Genomic DNA, 19550 nt, shown 5'->3' on the forward strand with positions numbered 1-19550 from the left:
CGAGAGTCTGGAAGCCGGCGAGCTCAACTGCGTCGCACAAGAAGATTAAAATACTCGTATCGGCCGCCTTGTTTATCTTTATTGCAGCTTAGGATTTACCTGCATCGATTGAGTGGCTCAAGTTAATTACGCAGTGAGCGTTTCGGTGAGTTGCCGGCTCGCCTACTGTCCAAAAATGGCTAGTAAATCTCCAGGCAATCCCTGTTGCAAATGACGAGCGCATGGGATGACTCGCCAGGAGCCCGATAACGCGGCTGGGGTAGTGGGGATCGTGGATGCGCTATTGCTCTTGAGGGTTAGTGGAATGACTGCGGGCGTCATCCGCGTGGTCGTGTTGCAATGTAATGTCAGTGTTACATCTTGAATCGGGGCAATCAATGGCCATGTTCTTCGTAACGTCTACGGCCAGCAGAATCCAACGCCGACCAAAAGAGTGCGAGAACTGCCCAATGCCTAATCTGAGGATGCGGGCGTTCCGGAGGAGGGTAAGATGCAGTAGTTGGATCAGCCATGTTCTCACGCATGACCCCGGAACTGGCTCTATCGTACACCTGTTCCACCACGACACTAGGGTCGATGTAACACCGAGGCACCCGTTAGGCACACCTTAGAGCCTGGCCTGAGACGCTATCAAATTCTACAAGAACCGCTTCTTCTGCTGCCAAGACCAACAACCACAACTTCAATGCCTCTGTCTGCCATCCACACTACATCTTTCTTCTGAGACCATGGACCTCTCATCTCATATCATGGCCCAACCAAAGAAATCGCCCACCTTCGACATCCCAAGAGACATCAGCGGCGACTCGGACGAGAAGATGGTCGACGTCAAACAGACAAGATCGCTCCAAGATGGCCAGGTCGAAAACGTCCACGACAAGCCCTTTACCGTCCTGTCGGCAATGGGCATCGGCCACGGAACAACGAATACGGCCGTTGGGTTGATCTTGACTGTGGCGACTACCCTGAGCATGGGCGGCTCGCCCCTGTTCTTCTGGGGCTTTCTGCTCATGGCGGTTGTCGGACTAGCCACGGCAACCAGCCTCGCTGAGCTTGTTTCCGCAATGCCTCATCCCGGTGGCCAATATGTCTGGGTGGAAAAGCTCTCCCCTCCAGGCCCTCGAAGATTCCTTTCTTACCTGACTGCCATCATGAGCTGGTTTGGAGCCGTGTCCACTGGCGCCTCAGCGTGTCTTGCGGTGCCGACAGGACTGGTTGCAATTGTCACCTTTGTCAACCCAGATGTCGAATACAAGCCGTGGATGGGATTTCTTGGATACCAACTTCTCAATTTCTTGACGTTGCTGGCAGCATGCTTCGAGTCTGCCTTGCCCAAGATCTCCAAAGGTCTCCTTGTCTTCACCATCTCTTACATTTTCGCCACTTTTATTTGTCTCTTCGCCATGGCACCTGAGCGAGCTTCAGCATCCGACTTCTTTATCACCACCACAAATGTCTCAGGGTGGCCGAATGGCGTTGCTTGGCTGATTGGCTTGAATGGCGCAAACTGGTCCTTCTCCTGCCTCGACGTCATTGTCCACATCACAGACGAGATACCGCAGCCGCGTACCAACGTTCCAAAGGCGTTGATGTGGACGATTATTGTGGGCTTTGGCTCGGGAATGCTCATTGTGCTCGGCGTCCTGGTCAACCTCCCCGACATCGATCCCACCGTGGATAGCACGCCCCTCGCCATTTACTATCGGATCTGCAATGACAACCAGGCGGCCGCCATCGGATTATGGCTTTTCCCTCTCATCTCAACCATCGGCGCTGTTTGGGGAATCCACACATGGCAGTCCCGCTTGGCCTGGAGTCTTAGCCGCCAAGGCGGTTTCCCGTTCGCCTCCTACTTGGGCAGAATTGCTCCTTCGCCATTCCATACGCCGGTTTGGTCTCTTGTCTGGTCTTCCCTGGCGACGAGCATTTTTGGATGTCTTTATCTCGGATCTCAAACAGCCTTCCTGTCACTGGTATCTGCAGGTATCCTGCTCCAGTATCTCAGTTACAGCATTCCTGTGATAATGATGCTCCGGCGCGGGCGGTCTACATTCGAGCATGGGCCGTTTTGGTACCCTCGGCTTGGATACCTTGCTAATATTGTTATGTTGTGCTGGATGGTCACCGCCCTGGTGTTCTATTGTCTTCCCTACTATCTCCCCGTCGAAGCTGCTGAAATGAATTACGTCTCTGGGGTCTTGGGTGCAGTATTCCTCTTCACTGCGTCCATGTGGTTTTTGCATGCCCGAAAGAACTATCGTCTTTTGGAATAGGGCAATTCCATTGTCTTGTAGGTAGTCAATCTATTCATGAGAATCACTCGTACCGAGATGTACGTAGGCTTTCACGGTGTGAATATTTTATTTTATGCATTACGCCTAGTCCATTTCGATGTCCATTATCGGCTCCCTGCCCTAGGGACGTTTAATTTGTGAGAAGATTATAACACGTAACAATATTTTACTCGCGACATTTCGCATGTGGTAGACCCGCAGGACCTCTACGGTGTTAACGGAACACGGCTCTCGTATCTACGTCACTCTGACGAGAGCTACTCACGATACTCTCTATATTCGAATACCTATGTTTGTATCACGAGGTACATGGGAGGAAATCTGTATGTGTGCGAATAGAAGTCGTTGTTTGAATGTAGTCCATCAATCAAGAGTTACAAAAACAGACTTGATGTTCGTGTATGCCTCAATACCCGCCGTGCCACATTCTCTCCCGATCCCCGATTGTTTAACTCCACCGAACGGTACACGAGGGTCTGAATTGTTACTGCTGTTGATCCAAACCGCTATTTAATGTTAGTATGAGTCGGCCACGATGAACTGGGCAAGACTTACTACCGCTTTCAATCCGTCTTGCGATCCGATGCGCCCTACCAAGGTCCTTGGTAAAAACCGCTGCTCCGAGGCCAAACTGCGAATCATTTCCTCGGAGCACTGCCTCTTCCTCACTCTTGAAGCTCACAACAATAGCCACCGGGCCAAATATCTCTTCCCTATATATCGTCATGTCATCCCGAACATCGACAAAGACAGTGGGCTCAATAAAAAAACCCTTTCCAGATTGAGGATCTGTCCAAGCCTTTCCCCCGATAGCCACGGTTGCCCCCTGATACACGCCGCTTTTGATATACTCGAGGACTCGATCACGCTGCAAGCGACTTACTTGCGGGCCCTGGAACGTCTCAGGAACAAATGGATCCCCCATGCGTGCGGTTTGTACTTGTGTTTTGAAAAGACCCAAGAAGTCTTTGAGAACAGACTCGTGGACAAATATTCGACTATTGGCGGTACATATCTGGCCCGAGTTGCCCATAATCCCGATATGAGCCCAGTAGGCGGCCTTGGAAAGGTCTGCATCCTCGAACACAATCATTGGTGATTTACCACCTGTACCAAGTTAGGAGGGCATGTAGAAGCAATTTAGGGAAAGGTGATACATACCTGTTTCAAGAGTAATGTTCTTTAGATTTGATGCAGCCAGTCTTTGGATCTGCTTGCCAGTCTCTGTAGAGCCCGTAAACCCGATCTTGTCAACGTCGAGATGGCTAGCTAAAGCTGCACCTGCGACCCTACCATAGCCGTTGATGATATTCACGACTCCTGCTGGGAATCCGGCTTCCTTAATCAAGGTTGCAAAAAACAGGATCGACAATGGTGTCTGCTCTGCAGCCTTGAGAACTATAGTATTTCCAGCCGCTAGGGCAGGAGCAAGCTTCCAAGCCGCCATACTGAGGGGGTAGTTCCACGGGATAATATGCCCGCATACACCAATAGGCTCTCGTATAGTGTAGACATGTTGATTCGACTCTGTTTCTATCACTGTTATGCTATTAGAGGGACCTCTTTTGGGATTGGAATGGTAGGTACCTTGGCCGTGCATCTTGTCGGCATAGCCCGCATAGTATCGAATAACAGCCAGGACCTCTGCCAGGTCGCCTTCCAGAGCGGAAGCATAGGGTTTGCCTAATTTGTCAGCGTTTTAATTCAGGAGTATTGCCTGATCCTGTACTCACCGCCATCCCAAGCTTCGATGGTTGCCAGCACACTGGCGTTGGTCTCGATGAGTGATGCCAACTTCATCAACAGCTCGCCTCGGGCTGTTGCTGAGATATTTGCCCAGGGACCGTGGAACGCTTTTCTTGCGGCTGCGACGGCATCGTCAACATCGTGGAGGCCTGCGGCGTGGACTTGGGCAATTTCTTTTTCGTTGCTTTGAACCTCATCAGCATTTGACCGTACATCAAGACGGCCCGGAGGCCAATCGCTTACAAGGGACAAATAGATTTGATGAGGTCCCCTGACTTTGCGGGAACAAACTCGTTATCAATGAAAAGGCCAACTGGTTGTTCATACTTGATGCCGTTGGGTGCTTCCAAGGCCAGGGAGAGGGGGTGTGGCATGATGAGGGAAAGGTTGCGTGAAGATATGAGATATTTCCGGCGATGCTGAAACCGAAAATTGCTTTTATAAATGAAGACGCTCGTAAATAGAAGCCCGATTGCCCTGCTATTGTCACCTCAATCACGCATGGATTCTAGCTCAAGTACGATAGCGGCGGGTTTATCGGTCTGTAGCCACCCCGCCTCTCCGCATCGCCAGGATCAAGCCAAAACTAGCTAGCGCTCTCGATAATTCGGGATTCGTAACGAAGCTCGTTTGGGTAGGTAGGGCGGGGGTGGATTGAGTCATGAGCCACTCATGACGAGTGTACGACGCATCGGTTTCGTCGGGAACTCACATTGCGCTTGACCGGCAATGGGTGTGGAGGGATATCAAGCCGGAATAGCCAAGATAGGAGATTATTACACGCACACGCGGAACCGGCAGCGATTAGTGGCGTAGGATCATCTGTGTGCCCTTGACTTCGGATCAAGGACGGATTTGGTCTTGCTGGATAACACCGGGACTGGTCCTACACATCTACAAAAGTGGCGGCTCTGGATCTCATTGCCTGCAATTAAGCACTCATTCTCCAAAACCCCTCCCACTTCATTGCAACCATGGCATCTGTGAAAACCCTCTCGGCTCAGCAGCTCACCTACGACTATGTCATCGTAGGAGGCGGAACGGCTGGCTGCGTTATCGCCGGCCGGCTTGCGGTCCAGCTCCCCGACAAGCGTATTCTGCTCATCGAAGCCGGACCGAGTGACTGGAAGGATGACAGGATTCTCGACTTGAGGAACATGTATAACCTCATGGGCAGCGAGTTTGACTACGGTTACAAATCAACCGAACAACCATTTGGTCAGACTGCCCAATGAAGCATGTGAACAAATACTGACCAAACTCGCGTGCAGGCAATAGCGACATTCTCCATTCCCGTGCAAAGGTCCTCGGCGGCTGCTCCAGCCACAATGGATCAATTGCAATGCACCCGCTGGAGTACGATTGTCGGAAGTGGGTTGAGGCCGGCGCCGCAGGATGGTCATTCGACACCTTCAAGCGTCTCATCCGGAAGCTGCGTACCGACATCAATGAGATTCACGAGCGTCACCGCAACCCCATTGTCGAGGACTTCATCGAGGCTGCCGCCAAAGCCACGAGGGTACCTCCGGTGAAGAACTTTGTCCGAGAAACTGCTACTGGGACCGGTTTGCATGGCGGAGGTGTCGGATATGTCCCCCTGACGTACAACCCGGACAATGGCCAACGCATCAGCGCCAGTGTTGCGTATATTCACCCTATTATTGGGGGTGAAGTCCATCGACCGAACCTCACAGTCCTTACCGACGCGTGGGTGTCTCGTATCAATACCACCAACCACGTTGCTACGGGTGTGAACCTGACGTTTGAGTCAAACAAGTCAGCAACCATCAACGCCAAGGTCGAACTTGTTCTCTGCGCGGGAGCCATTGACACCCCTCGCCTGATGATGCTGTCAGGACTAGGCCCCCGCGACCACCTCCAAAGCCTTGGCATTCCTGTTGTCCAGGACTTGCCAGGCGTTGGTGAGAACCTCATGGATCACCCCGAGACCATCATCACCTGGGAGCTTCACGCGCCTCTTCCCGACCGCACCGTCATGTGGGCTGATGCGGCGATCCTTGCGCGCCGAGAGCCGCCAAATGCAGCTGGCGATGACGGCATCACTCCGGACACCATGATGCATATATACACCATGCCGTTCAAGGGCCATACCGAGGGCATGGACTACGATCAGCCGGACAACGTCTTCTCCCTAACCCCCAATGTCCCAAGATCCCGTGCTCGCGGACGGATTTCTCTCAAGTCTGCAGACCCCAAGGAGCATCCTGCTATCGACTTTCGTTACTACACTGACCCCGAGGGTTATGACGAGGCTACAATGGTATGGTCACTGAAACAGGCCCGAAAGATTGTTAACGAGGCCCCCCTCAAGAACTGGATTAAGCGTGAGGTGTGCCCCGGAGTCCATATTCAGAGCGACAAGGATCTCGGCGAGTTTGCCCGGAAGGCTGGAAGCACAGTCTACCACCCTTGCGGCACAACAAAGATTGCAGACCTCTCGCGGGATCCCATGGGCGTCGTAAGCCCCGAGCTCAAGGTCAAGGGCATTAGGAACTTGCGCATTGCTGATGCAGGCGTTTTCCCGTTAATTACGACTATTAACCCCATGTTGACGGTTTTGGCCGTGGGAGAGCGTGCCGCGGAACTCATAGTGGAGGATGCCAAAATCCGGCCTTCGTTGTAATTAGTGTCAAGAGGATGATCGTGGAAAGTGTCAATGACTTCCAAGCATTATACTGTACGTTTATGCAAGGCCTTAGCAAGTGTATTGATCGATTGTGAATTTATATAGGGAGTGTAGAAACCAAATTATATTCCACCAGCCCCAGTTTGGATCCCGTGTCAAGTGAAATCTGTTTCCAAACCCGAATCTTGACACAACCTACCGCCGCTTTGGCAGCATGGGATATGGCGCTCGTCAGCCTGCGCTCACTCGGCGCAGATCCTGCTCCTGGAGCTGGCTGAATTATGGCGACCGAGGACCTATGCAACACTTTCGCCATGCGTGGGAACCAGAGAATCTACAGTGAGGTTGAAATTTTGCGGATGCGAGAAAAGGAGTAGTCCATTGCTCGCTACGTCCATACTGATAAATTTTGCCCTTTGACGTTATTCTTCAGGGGCTGAATATATGCTCTCTTCGGAGTCACTGGGCCAGCTGCAATCCGCGGAGTGAAACGTGAGCCCTCACCGCCGCACCAGACCCGACGTCGAATTCCTCCGCGAGGTCCATACCGTGAGCACCCGCCACGCTTGCGAACGGAACCTCGTAGCTCCCTGCCTCCACCGTCCCGTTCATCAGTGTCAGCTTAAAACTGGGCCGGTTGGCAATCATGTCGGCCGTGATGGGGAACCGAAAGGCTGTATCAAAGGCTGGGTTGAAAATGTCTGTCCCCGGGCTGTAAGTCTTGCCAGGCGTGACAAACTCCTTGTCGCCCCATGATACCTTGACGCTCGGGTTGAGCTCGTCGCGTTGACCTGTCAGTCCGACGACGCCAGCAATGAGCACAGAGGCAAGCCCGCAGATTTGTCCTTCACTTTCGCTCCCGGCGGCCGAAATACTGTCAGAATCGCCAATGAAGTTATAGAACTTGGCATGCACTGTCAGCTTGCTTTCGGTGGGTTGGCCTTTGTGGACAAGAGTGAGCTCCTGGGTGCCACCGGCCAAAAGAATCTGCTTGACTGTCGTGGTAGCGATGCCAATGTCGTCGTCACCTCCCACGTCGTCGTCCTGCATGTCGATAGTGATGCATTGTTCGTGATCTGTGACGAGAAAGTCGTGTGTCTCGTTCCACTCTGGCTCGTGGTTGTTTTTCTGGGTCGAAGTGCGCCACTCCCCCTCCGCACCAACGTTGACTTCGCAATAGCAGTCAGGAATGTCTTTGACGAGTTTTTCCAGTAGTCGCTTGGCTCCGCTCTTCTTTGGGCCTGTTATCCCGGTAGCGGCGCCAATCGTGAGGCGAATGACACCGAGGTGGCGTTGAAAGGTCTTGAAGTAGTCGTTGGAAGCGTCGAGCTTGACGAGGAAGCGGTTGGGCAGGACCGCCATGGAAGCAATGATGTTGAGAATGACCTTGCGAACGGCCTTGTCTATGACGGAAAAGTCGGCGAGGTTGGCGGCGTCAGTGAAGTCGAGTTCAAGAGTCGGTGGGTTGATGAATGCGATCTGGGCGGCTCCAATCTGGTGGCATTTCATATTAGTGTCTGAGCACAGCACGTTGTTGACCTGGTTGGAGCCCATACCAAAGGGATGATGTTTGTCAAGGGGCAGAGCAAGACGGACAGTCTTCCCTTCAATTTTACGTGCTCGATTCCCTATTAAATCGATACCCAGTCAGACGTAGAGAGCAACCGCGGTTGGTAGATGGTGGTGGATGTTTACCACTTTGGGCACCATTGTGCCTTCGAGCTCGAAATCGCACCGGCCGTCCCATTCCAAGTCCATGTCAAGCTTGATGCCTTCGAGATCCGTCTTGTGAACGTCTACGTGAGAGAACCGAATTGGGGTGGGCCCAAAGTCCAGCTTGACAAAGTGTAGCGTCGAGAGAGGGCCGGGGAGCATGGAAGCGAGCATGGGCTCAACCACCTGCTTGATGATTTTGCCGCCGGCGACGTTGATGTTGGGCCATAGCTGGGCGATGATGTCGTTGAGGAAGCCTTGTCAAATATGAGCGAGATGATCCCACATAGTCAGGGAGGTAAATGCGGAATCGAGCGTGTAGAATTGTGAACGTAGAGACTCGGAGGGGAGCATCTAACCTGCGGATTCTGTGCCTCCAGAGGCAGTCAAAGTGTCGACGAGAGAGGCCATGATGGGCGAGGGTGGTCTTCTTGATGGATTGGAAGAAGGATACAGAAAGAAAGTAGAGGATTTCAAAATCTGGCAGAATATAAGTTAAGCCACCGAAACAAGGTCTCGATATAGGTAATGATGACGATGGATCTCGAGGTTTTGCGGGGTTCCAGGATCTTGGTGCCCGAGGAGAGCCGAGCCCGACGCCCTGACGTCATTGCTGATTTACGTCATGCTATTCGCTGGAATGTGAGGGGACTCGAGTTCGAGCCAGTGAATCGCATAGTTGCCAGAGTCGGTGAATAAGGCTCCAGATAGAGGAAATAAGGTAGTAGACAGGAAACTGGATAAAGGAAACGAACCAAAAAACTTTAAAAATAACCCTAAAAAAATCTTTCAGGCCAATATACAGCCGTATCTTTCCTTTTCATGGCCGTAGCTGGTTCGCACTACGCAACAAGTCTTAACTATACTGGGACAAATTATACTAGTGCCCGGGAAATGCGGGAGCAGCGCGGGGAATGTTTTTTTCCCTTTCCTTTGGTGTCTAATTATATGGGCTCTTTGCGTCCAAGGAGGTGGGGGCAACTGCTCACCCTGCTCAGTCGCTGCTCAGGCGCTTCTCAATTGCTTCTCAGTTGTTCATACACTACTCAGGTGTGAATCAGGTTAAAGCGATAACAACTCCAGCCCACGCACGACAAAGGAAAGTTTCAATGTCGAGATTCACCTTTTTACAACTCACGGTTTCAAATATTCAATGAGATTTTAATCTAACCGAGAACGTGTACAATGTCTTTGGCTTCATCAGCCTGTTATCACAGGTGATAGTGACGACCGAGTCCAGTCCGTAATATTTCGTCTGCGCTTGAAACGAATGGCACATTTGTCGATGAATCGTAGCCGCCGGCTGTGTCCTCGAGTTGTGTTCATGTGATTCACATTCACTCTCCGCTTTATGCGCCTGACTCGAATTGGCCTCGTCGTCTTATCTGGTGGAGCCAAGCTAATGCAATGTGCCACATCCTGGGAGATGATTTCGCCTAATGGCTTAAAAGGGAAAAGAGTCGGTCGTCGTCGTACTCTGAATCATTGCATAAATGCCTAGCTCCTGCCGTCACTATATCCTCATACTGCTCTTCTTTGCCTTTCCGCAGTGCCTTTCACTCTGTTTACGTCGACATCGTTCATCAGACTAGAGACACGCCCTCCTAGTTCTTCGCCATGGTTGCAATCACAATTCTCGGTGCAGGGTGAATGGTACCCATCTTCCTCTCTGTTTGATCTTTTGCTCACAGCTCATAGCATCACTGGCATGGCAATCGCCAGTCAGCTACCGCGGGACTATAAGATCACCATCTTGGGAAAGCATCTTCCCGGTGACCCTCTGAACAAAGACTTTGCCAGTCCTTGGGCAGGGGCTTGTTGGGTCGGAGTCCACGTGTCCAGTCCCCAGGACCAAAAGCTCCAGCTTGACTCCTTCGCTGCCCTGTGGAAGCTCGCAAAAGCCTACCCTGAGTCTGGAGTTCGAATTTCGGATATGACCGAAATTCTGGAGTATGGCTCACCCGAAGACATCTGGTATCGATCCAAAGTTCCTGGCTTCCGATTACTGAGCAGGGATGAACTACCAGAGGCCGCCAAGTTTGGAATGACGTACAAAACCGTCGTTATTTCGCCACCAGTATTCCTGTCTTGGATGAAATCAAGACTTGAGGCCAGGGGAGTGAAGTTTGGGCGGATATCTGTCCAGTCGCTTGGCGAGCTCAAAGACTTCGGCCATGACGTGCTCATCAATGCGACTGGGGCCCAGTCGAAGCACCTCAGGGATGTTTCCGACTCCACCCTTGTTCCATATCGCCTTCAATCCATCATCATGGAGAAGGAGTACAACCAAGGGTATATATATCGAGGAAACAATGGCTATTACTTCAACATGTTTGGTCGACCAGATGGAACCACATACGTCGGAGGCATCAAAATGCTAGGTAGCAGCGACCGAACCGTCTACGACTCAGATCGTCAACTTGTACGTTTTTCACCTGAAGGCGATTCAAAAATGAGAAATTATTTACTTACCCCGATTTAGATCCTAGCTCGCGGGCATCAGCTATTGCCGGACCAGCTTCCTTCGTCAAACGCGAATGACTACCAGATTCTTTACGACATTGCAACCACGTACTCTTTCAGACCCCAGGAGAATGGTGGCGCTAGAATAGAAAAGGAGATTCTTGACGGTCAAAAGGTTGTGCATGCATATGGTCAGGAGGCTGGTGGGTATTGCTACAGTTTTGGACTCGGCAGAGCAGCGACCGAGTTAGTGGCGGACTACATATATGAGTTGCCTACCCAGAGTCAACTATAAGTGGCTATGCCCATCTCAATATCAACCGCAAGAGATGCCTTCTCCTTACTGAAAGGCCAAAGGTGGGTTTCGTTCGCTCATGGCGTAGACCCCAACTGTCATGCACGTAAGTGTTCCTCCAAAAGATTTCGAGTACAGAGTATGAGCCCAGCGGCCAACTGAGCAGGCAAGTGGAAGAAGCTCGAGACGGGGATTAATTATTTTTTTGTATTCATTCTATTCAACTCCCGATTCAATCTCCGTTAGTCTTGTGGCAACATGGGCTCCGCAAAGCTAAAACCTTGAAATATTGAACGAAATCAGGCAATAAATTATCGTCCCTCATAGGCATATTTTGTACCCACCTACGTTCTCAGTACCGACCCTTTTGCTAGGTATGTAAAGTATTGAGAAATGCTCCGTTCAGAGGAGTATGTACGCCGCACTTCTCACTCTTACTTTTTAGGTTCCTTCTCAGCAGTAGGCCCCAACTTTGGAGCGGGGTATTGAGGCTCGGATAAGAAGGGTAGGCCCCTTTGCCTAATTCGGTCAAAATACGAAGCCCGCCAGTTGCCCAATTCTATGAGCTTACGACTCTATGATAAGCGAGGCCCTATATTTACTGGAAATTCTGGTGTATTTCAATCAATATCACTATTCAAATTACAAGCTCCCATTCAATCACTCCATCAGAAATTCATCACCATGGCCACACAGACCCTTCCAGCCGAGGATGTTGCCAGCTACGATTACCTGATCGTGGGAGGCGGGACTGCCGGATGTGTAGTCGCGAGCCGGTTGGCTGAGTACCTACCGAAGAAGCGGATTTTACTGATTGAAGGGGGTCCAACTGATGTTGGAGATAATCGCGTGCTTTTGCTCAATGACCGTATCAAGACGATTAGTACAGACCTGGACTACGGCTACACAAGTGTACCACAGCCCAATGGTATGTATCCTGTGCCGCTCAGTATTGAAGCCATGTCTAACCATGAGCTCAGGCAATAGCCATATCCTTCACTCCAGGGCAAAGGTGTTGGGTGGCTGTTCCAGTCACAATGATATGGTGTCCTTCCGCACTACCGAGTACGACGCATACACTTGGCAAAAGCTGGGCTGCAAAGGCTGGACCTTTGAATTGTTCAACCGCTTGCTCGACAATCTGCGCACAACTGTTCGGATCCCTCATCCTCGCGACCAGAACCAGATGTGCAAGGATTGGATCGATTCAGCTCGAAATGCTCTTGACATCAACAAGATTTCCGACTTCAACGCTCTTATTGCCACTAAGAAAGGCCTTCCTGAAGGTGCTGGGTGGTGCAATGTGTCTTATGACCCCGACACGGGCTATAGAAACAGTGCAAGCATTGCTTACTTGCATCCAATCTTTCGTGGGGAGCAGCATCGGCCAAACCTGACAGTTCTTACTGATGCGTGGGTTTCGAAATTGCACGTCGAAAACGACACGGCCACCAGTATTGATGTCACACTTCGTTGTGACAATAAACACACCCTGCGAGCAAAAAGGGAGATTGTACTCTGTGCCGGCGCTATTGACACACCGAGGCTGCTTCTTCTCTCCGGAATCGGTCCTCGCAAACATCTGGAGTCTGTCAATATCCCGATTGTCAAGGATATACCTGGAGTGGGCGAGAACTTGAAGGATCATCCGATGACGACTATGCTCTATGAACTCAACAAGCCTGCCCCCTCTAACACCGCCATGAACTCCGACGCTTGCTTGTTCATGCGCGCCAAACCATTCAATGAGGCAGGTGACGATGGATACACACCAGACGTGATGATCCACATGTTTCAGATTCCTTTTTGCGAAGACCTAGAACGCCTTGGATATGAGATCCCGAAGAATGTTTTCCATTTCCTTCCGGTTGTTCCGCGACCTCGATCAGTTGGCCGACTTTACTTGAAGTCAAACGACCCCAATGAGAAACCGGCTCTAGACTTTCGATATTTCACGGACTCGGGAGCTTACGACGCTTCGATTCTCGTGGAAGGCATCAAGGCATCTCGCAAAATTGCGGAACAAGCTCCGTTCAAGAGTTGGATCAAACGCGAAATCGCGCCCGGCCCTCACATATCAACCGACGAGGAACTTGGCAAGTACGCCCGCGCTGCTTCTAGCACAGTTTACCATCCTACGTCTACTACCAAAATGGGTGATACAAGAAACGACCCTCTGGCGGTTGTGGACTCGGAGCTGAGGGTTAGGGGTATCAAAGGGCTTCGAATTGCTGACGCAGGCGTCTTCCCAACGATGCTGTCTGTCAATCCAATGTTGACAGTGTTGTGTGTGGGGGAACGTGCCGCCGAGCTGATCGCTGCGGAAGCTGGCTAGGCTGTGGAGAAGGCTAGAATCTGATGTTGTATGACAAACGGGTCATGATATTTCTGGATTGCGTATTACTATTGTATGCTTGCAGGTATAGCAGACCACCAAGACTACAACATTCTACTACCCCACGGTTCTAGCGTGGGCTAAACAATAATGAATTAAAGGTATCTGGGAAGGATGCTGTATCATTCAAGCACTCAGAATAAAACATAATGACTCAAAATAATGCAAGAGGTTGATATACCGGATCTCCAGATTTCCAGAATATATCTTCTGATTACATGCTCTCACCCAAGCCTCAGTCTCCAGTTCTTAAGCAACATTAACTCGAGCCAAGAGATACCAACACCCATATCTTTAAGTTCCCACACTTCTTGCAGAAGCTGAGTGGCTCGTAAGTTTGCGGGCAGTCTGTTGAACGAAGAGAGAGCTTGGAACCTGCCGATGACTATTCCCCGGAGTAGTCCGTCGTCTTCAGTCAGCTCAGCGCCAGCTGTCATCAGTGGAATCGGCTGTAGTACTATCAAAGGTGAATCTACCGGTATAGAAGAGAGACTTTTGATGGTTTGAGTAGCGTATTCCTTGATCTTCAACTCATTATCAATCGAAAAGGTATAGGCATGATCCTGTGGGGAAGTTGCGTCCGCGTTTTGGCCACATATCCGGTTTAGCATCAAAAGGCCATGGTATCTAAAGGCATCCGCAGTCGTATCCCAGGGAATATCATCTCCAGAAGGTGTCCATTGTAATAGTTGCTGCTCAAATGTCCGTTCCAGTGGAGCATCACGGTAGCCACCCTCGACCACAGCTCTACAGTGCCTCCCTAACTTTCCCAGCAGATAAAACAGCTTGGTGTAAGAACCCGTGATTGGATGCCGATTGTCTCCCATATTTATGATATACTCATCTAATTGTGAGGTACTCGGGGGTTCTCGCTCAGCAGGGTCAACCAGGGTTGAGCATGTCAAACTCCAATACACGTATGCCCCCACGACGAAGCGCATCAATGGGTCAGTTCTCGCCTCTGGGTCCGCAAGTATCAATTCGAGCATCTGACGGAAAGCAAAGAAATGCTCCTTGCCGTAGTCAATAAAATCCTCATCAATAAATGACGATGAGATCCCCAGAAGATAGGTCGTTAAAAGATATGGCATAAGCGGTCTTCCACCATGCTGCAGCTCGGTACGTAGTGTAGACATTGCTTTGCTTCTTTCCTCGAGACATAGATTGAGTTTGGAATGTTGGAAAAAGTGTTGATAGGCGGCGCTAATGCTCTGGATGATATGCGCGAGTGAAGGAGCGTTGGAGAGATGGGTGAGAATAGGAAAGGATAGTGGATTCTGGCCATGGTCCACCACCATGATGCGGCTTGTTGTTTCGAGCCACTGTTGCAATAGCTTCTTGTTCATGAACGAGATGTGATGAAAGGGACCCCAAGTGAAACTGGCGGGTGGATTCATGCCAAGAGCAGATAGCCAAGGGAGTTCCATTTGCCACTGGTCAGGTCGAGGAACCGACGAACAGAGTTCGCCCCGCCGTTGGCAGCGTAAACAAACGGGGAACGTTTCATCGCATTTGACTCGGCGAGTCTTGCATTCTCGACAGCCAGATCGACTCTTTCCTGCCGAGCGTCTGATTCGGCGGGCTGGCTTGGAACTGCCATCACCTGAGACGGATGTGGTGATAGTGGCGGTGGTGATATCTGTGGTGGGGCCGCATTTTACCGGGGCAAATCGAATCCGAGGGGCCGCCATATCGCTATATCGCGCAGGAAGCTATTCTGGATCAAGAAATACGAGCTTGGCTGATGGCAGGCAAGACTGAGTCTGCGGTCGAAGAAGAGACGGCGCAAGGTGGAATTGAGGGTGGAATGAGGAGGCTTGACAGGGGAGGGATTAAACACGGCGGAGATGGGCCTTGAACTCGGCAGCACTCGACATTCGGAAATCCACTACTGAAGTGCCCCGTTTACTACGTAGCTTAGCGCCCTACTACTTCTTATCATCGGCATCTCAGTGTGCTGCAACAACACGCCGGCTTCGTGATAAGTCCCCGGCCCGAGATACCCCGCCCTGCCAAGGGATCGTAATGCCGACGAATCTGGAAATAGTCGTACACCAAGATTGTCCGTATTTTCTTCAGATGCGGTAAGCGCCGTTACCACCTCGCCTATCCAGCGGGTTTCTGCCCCTCTTCGATGTAGGGGTTTGGGGGTTGTTTTGTTCGTATTTCCTTCTGTTACGGTAAGTGGCATATCGTGTGGCCTCTACAATGGATTTCCATGCCTCTCTAGGTCTGTCCTGGGGCTGGGAGCCCAAGAGGCCTCTTTGGACGACGGATTGGCGAATCTGTAAGCAGCCTCGCTAGTAGATATATCAGCTAGAAGCTCACCCTGGAAAAGGATTCTTGTCTGCCAATATTTAACTATTCTTTGCCTTGTCCCAGGACTACTCTTACGGGAACGTCTCTTGACCCCCCGTCGCAACTCTCTATTCGCCAGTCACCATGACTACACAACACTATGACACCCTGATTGTTGGCACCGGTATTGGTGGTATCTATCAGCTACATACCTCTCTTCAAATGGGTCTTTCCGTCAAGGCAATTGACCTTGCCGGCGGCGTCGGTGGTACCTGGTACTTCAACAGATACCCGGGCTGCATGAGCGACACGGAGAGTTATCTGTACAGATACTCTTGGGACAAGGATGACTTGCGCGACTACCCATGGCCAAACACCTATATCAAGCAAGAGGAAATCCTCAAGTATCTCAACCATGTCGTTGACAAGTATCATCTGCGTCAGCATATGCAGTTCAACACCGAAATGCAATCTGCAGACTGGGATGATGAGGCCAAGGTGTGGAAGGTCGTTTGTGGAACAGGGGATATCTTCATTGCGAGATATCTTGTCACATCCTTGGGCCTCCTATCCAAGCAGAACATTCCAGACATCCCTGGAATCGACACGTTCAACGGAGAAATCACCCATACCGCTGCTTGGAGCGAAGACATTGACATCACCAACAAGCGCGTTGCGGTTGTCGGCTGTGGATCTACCGGGACGCAGGTGGTAAACGCAATTGCCGACAAAGTCAAGTCACTGCACGTTTTCGTTCGCAACCCGCAGTACTCCGTTCCCAGTGGCTTTCGGCCCGTCTCCGCTGAAGAACGAGAAGACATCAACCAGAGGTACGACAAGATCTGGGAAGAAGTACGCAACTCGAGCGTTGGCTTCGGCTTTGCAGAGTCTACGGTTCCATGCATGTCAGTGTCACCCGAAGAGCGAGAACGGATCTTCGAAGACCTGTGGCAAAGAGGCAACGGGTTTCGGTTCATGTTTGGCGGCTTCTCCGATATTGTCGTCAGCAAGGAGGCCAATGAAGAAGCCTGCAAATTCGTCCGGAAGAAGATCGCGCAAATTATCAAGGATCCCAAGAAAGCGGCTATCTTGACACCTCACCAGTACTACGCTCGTCGACCTCTTTGCGACAGTGGCTTCTACCATCAATTCAACCGGGAGAACGTCCATGCCGTCGATGTTAAGAAGGCACCAATCACTGCCATCACTAGCCAAGGAATCCAGACGGAGGATAATGAGCTCCACGAGGTTGACGTCATTGTCTTTGCTACTGGCTTTGATGCTATAGACGGCAACTACACCAGGATTCGGATCCGCGGACGCAACGGCCTCACCCTCAAGGACTACTGGACTTCTGGGCCGACAGCCTATCTCGGGATATTTGTCCCGAATTTCCCCAATCTGTTCATGATCAATGGCCCCAACGGTCCTTTCTGCAACATCCCCCCTGCTGTGGAGACTTCAGTGGAGTTTATCAACGACACCATTACGAGAGCTGAAAGAATGAGAAAGACGGCATCGAAATCGGACTTTGTCGTCGAGGCGTTGCCAGAAGCCGAAAGCGAATGGGGAGCAGTTTGTAATGAAGCAGCGGACGGAAATTTGTTCAAGGAAATGCAATCCTGGATCTTTGGTGCAAACGTGCCTGGCAAGACTCAGGCAACTCGATTCTACTTTGGGGGGTTGCGTCAGTTTAGAGGGGCTATGGACGAGGTCAGAGCAAGCAATTACCGGGGATTTACCATGTAGCCAGCATTGGATAATTGGTTCGTATATATAAGAAAACTAAACTTCGTATTTCCATGACCTCCATCAACTCTATGGAGTAGTAATATGTGGTGAAGAGTAGTGGCAGGTTGATACGGGATTAGATCCAACCTCTCAATCATTGTAGAATGTGTGTTTGATTCAACTTCTCAAGTACATCGAGTACCTAACGATGTGCTGTGTACGATACCTTGTTCAGTTGCATGGTGTATTTAAATCGAGATATTAGTACCCGCTGTTTCGGCCGCCCCATGGAGTCCTGAGCCTCTGCTACGAGAAGTGGTAAACCGATTCAAGTACCACGACGTCCCCCATCAGCTCCCAGGTAATTGCGATCACATGGCCAGAAGCAACTTCACAAATGTTCAATGCGGAAGCCGCTAATTTGGTGATAGTTTTCCTCGAAATTGATATCCCGCGTCACCTGAGTGTATACTCCCCGAATCTACCTGCAGATAGCGTCTCACGCTTATAGCTGAGGTGCCACTTCACCCCGCACAAGGTCCCCATACAGACAAAATGTGGCGGGCGCTACACGGCCGTCACAGGGGTTCGTATTCAAGCCTAAAAGAGGAATCTCGTCGGTTGGTTTCTTGACATTTAGCGCTACCCATCCCAACGAAGCAAGTATCGGGGATTCATGGTTGCCCCGAGTAAATAGTTGTACTGTGATTTTTATATCTATATCAGACCGCCGCATAGGTTCAAGACGTTGAGAAATCGTCAATTACCTGTACACAACCTTTGACGCTACATAAAGACTCGCCCCTCATGATGAATGAAGCCAATGTCCCTGCCCCAGAGGCTTATTACTTGCCCCCAACACGTTACGTTCCAAACAGTCCTTTACCACTTTTGGTTTACAGGGACGTGTTGCCTAAACCAGTCACGGTTGAGTCGTCTCAGAGATTTGTCGAACAGCATGGCTGGGATCGAAAGGTAGGCAACCCGTTACAGCTGATGAGGTCACCGAATAGGACACGATCGGAATTATATGATCGGTGAAGTTGACGCTGGAACTCAGGGCCATGTGTGGGAAGCATTTTACAAGCGCCATTTCCACCCCAACTCGCACGAATGTTATGGTGCGTGCTCATGCTTCGTTTGCAAAAACTCGAGTGGTGATGATAATGCTGATGGCGTGTATTTTACTCTCTGCAGGTGTAGTCAGCGGCTCATCAGTAGTTTTGATGGGGGCTGGAACATCCGATGAGACCGAGGGTCGCGATCCTCACGATTCAACATCCGAGGCCGTGGGTATTCGTCTTACACTTCGACAAGGCGATGTCATCATCCACCCCGCCGGAACTTCACACGCCAATCTATCCATTGAAGGCGAGTACAGATATTTGGCATTTTTCCCGAGAGTAGGTTGAACTGCCCACACTGTCATGTCGCCCACTGAAGGGTGCTAACCATGGATGACTCCCACTATAGGATGCTCCTCGGTGGAGGACTGAAAACGGTACCAACCTAATGGATGTGGATGCAATAATGTCCGAGATCAAGGCTGTGCCAATGCCCCAAGATCCTGTGACTGGTGATAACGGACATCTTCAACGTCTTTGGGGTGAGGAGGCAAAAAAGGCATGTTAGGCTATCCTGTGATAAGCCAATCTCAATGGCGGCGTGGCAAGTTCCGTTGCAATGCAGCTAGCATTTACACCCTAGAGAAATGACATTCAATTCTTTCCTATCTCAGTCATTTCGCGAGATCGTGGGTGTTGTGGGGAATTAACCCCGCATGCTAGTCTTCTTAAAGTGAGGTCTCCATCACTCCCTCCAGATGGATCCTACCTTGCTGCAGCAGCACAATCAGCAAATACGTGGAACTTATCGTCTCAATCTCGGCTGTCGGGCGTGTCAGGGACGTAGTCATCTCTTCTAATTGTGTTTGGTCACCTTCGGCAACCCTCACGGCAGCCAGGATCC

At 50.8% G+C, this 19550-nt stretch overlaps 9 protein-coding genes across 9 annotated transcripts; 6 read left to right on the plus strand and 3 right to left on the minus strand.

Annotated features, from left to right (window-relative positions):
• Positions 1-818: 818 nt before the first annotated feature.
• On the plus strand, positions 819-2273 carry BGZ61DRAFT_361671 (amino acid/polyamine transporter I; the record flags this gene model as incomplete). Its single annotated transcript, XM_046241286.1, has 1 exon — positions 819-2273. The coding sequence occupies one exon, from the start codon at positions 819-821 to the stop codon at positions 2271-2273; it is 1455 nt and encodes a 484-aa protein (XP_046099799.1).
• A 384-nt stretch (positions 2274-2657) lies between these two features.
• On the minus strand, positions 2658-4414 carry BGZ61DRAFT_536789 (aldehyde dehydrogenase domain-containing protein; the record flags this gene model as incomplete). The annotated part of the gene is made up of 6 exons (XM_046254456.1): positions 2658-2800; positions 2850-3401; positions 3456-3833; positions 3882-3977; positions 4028-4224; positions 4284-4414. The coding sequence occupies 6 exons, from the start codon at positions 4412-4414 to the stop codon at positions 2658-2660; spliced, it is 1497 nt and encodes a 498-aa protein (XP_046099800.1).
• Positions 4415-5014: 600 nt separating this feature from the next.
• BGZ61DRAFT_361564 (uncharacterized protein) lies at positions 5015-6684 on the plus strand (the record flags this gene model as incomplete). Its single annotated transcript, XM_046241277.1, has 2 exons — positions 5015-5258; positions 5312-6684. The coding sequence occupies 2 exons, from the start codon at positions 5015-5017 to the stop codon at positions 6682-6684; spliced, it is 1617 nt and encodes a 538-aa protein (XP_046099801.1).
• A 59-nt stretch (positions 6685-6743) lies between these two features.
• BGZ61DRAFT_458965 (uncharacterized protein) lies at positions 6744-8926 on the minus strand. Its single transcript, XM_046246826.1, has 4 exons — positions 8760-8926; positions 8383-8657; positions 8244-8315; positions 6744-8181 (listed from the first exon to the last, which is right to left on the minus strand). The coding sequence occupies exons 1-4, from the start codon at positions 8809-8811 to the stop codon at positions 7147-7149; spliced, it is 1434 nt and encodes a 477-aa protein (XP_046099802.1). The 5' UTR covers positions 8812-8926; the 3' UTR covers positions 6744-7146.
• A 1091-nt stretch (positions 8927-10017) lies between these two features.
• Positions 10018-11214, plus strand: BGZ61DRAFT_398113 (uncharacterized protein; the record flags this gene model as incomplete). Its single annotated transcript, XM_046242985.1, has 3 exons — positions 10018-10046; positions 10099-10822; positions 10883-11214. The coding sequence occupies 3 exons, from the start codon at positions 10018-10020 to the stop codon at positions 11156-11158; spliced, it is 1029 nt and encodes a 342-aa protein (XP_046099803.1). The 3' UTR covers positions 11159-11214.
• A 628-nt stretch (positions 11215-11842) lies between these two features.
• BGZ61DRAFT_497365 (uncharacterized protein) lies at positions 11843-13493 on the plus strand (the record flags this gene model as incomplete). The annotated part of the gene is made up of 2 exons (XM_046251139.1): positions 11843-12086; positions 12139-13493. The coding sequence occupies 2 exons, from the start codon at positions 11843-11845 to the stop codon at positions 13491-13493; spliced, it is 1599 nt and encodes a 532-aa protein (XP_046099804.1).
• A 213-nt stretch (positions 13494-13706) lies between these two features.
• On the minus strand, positions 13707-15354 carry BGZ61DRAFT_458966 (fungal-specific transcription factor domain-containing protein). Its single transcript, XM_046246827.1, has one exon. It carries the CDS (start codon positions 15242-15244, stop codon positions 13778-13780), a length of 1467 nt encoding a protein of 488 aa, XP_046099805.1. The 5' UTR covers positions 15245-15354; the 3' UTR covers positions 13707-13777.
• A 641-nt stretch (positions 15355-15995) lies between these two features.
• BGZ61DRAFT_482479 (cyclohexanone monooxygenase) lies at positions 15996-17600 on the plus strand (the record flags this gene model as incomplete). The annotated part of the gene is made up of 1 exon (XM_046249401.1): positions 15996-17600. The coding sequence occupies one exon, from the start codon at positions 15996-15998 to the stop codon at positions 17598-17600; it is 1605 nt and encodes a 534-aa protein (XP_046099806.1).
• A 792-nt stretch (positions 17601-18392) lies between these two features.
• On the plus strand, positions 18393-19214 carry BGZ61DRAFT_497367 (uncharacterized protein; the record flags this gene model as incomplete). Its single annotated transcript, XM_046251140.1, has 4 exons — positions 18393-18557; positions 18643-18703; positions 18780-18985; positions 19056-19214. 4 exons carry the CDS (start codon positions 18393-18395, stop codon positions 19212-19214), a joined length of 591 nt encoding a protein of 196 aa, XP_046099807.1.
• Positions 19215-19550: the final 336 nt, after the last annotated feature.

This window comes from Ilyonectria robusta (genome assembly GCF_021365365.1).
Source record: "Ilyonectria robusta strain PMI_751 chromosome Unknown BGZ61scaffold_21, whole genome shotgun sequence".
In the NCBI taxonomy this organism is placed as follows: domain Eukaryota; kingdom Fungi; phylum Ascomycota; class Sordariomycetes; order Hypocreales; family Nectriaceae; genus Ilyonectria; species Ilyonectria robusta.

Excerpts from the sequence above, each read along its gene's own strand:
- BGZ61DRAFT_458965 (XM_046246826.1), bottom strand. The coding sequence starts at position 8,811 with ATGGCCTCTCTCGTCGACACTTTGACTGCCTCTGGAGGCACAGAATCC. Across the intron at positions 8,658-8,759 it reads TGGAGGCACAGAATCCGCAG|GCTTCCTCAACGACATCATC; the intron begins GTTAGATGCTCC and ends ATATTTGACAAG. Across the intron at positions 8,316-8,382 it reads GCACAATGGTGCCCAAAGTG|GGAATCGAGCACGTAAAATT; the intron begins GTAAACATCCAC and ends TCGATTTAATAG.
- BGZ61DRAFT_458966 (XM_046246827.1), bottom strand. The coding sequence starts at position 15,244 with ATGGCGGCCCCTCGGATTCGATTTGCCCCGGTAAAATGCGGCCCCACC.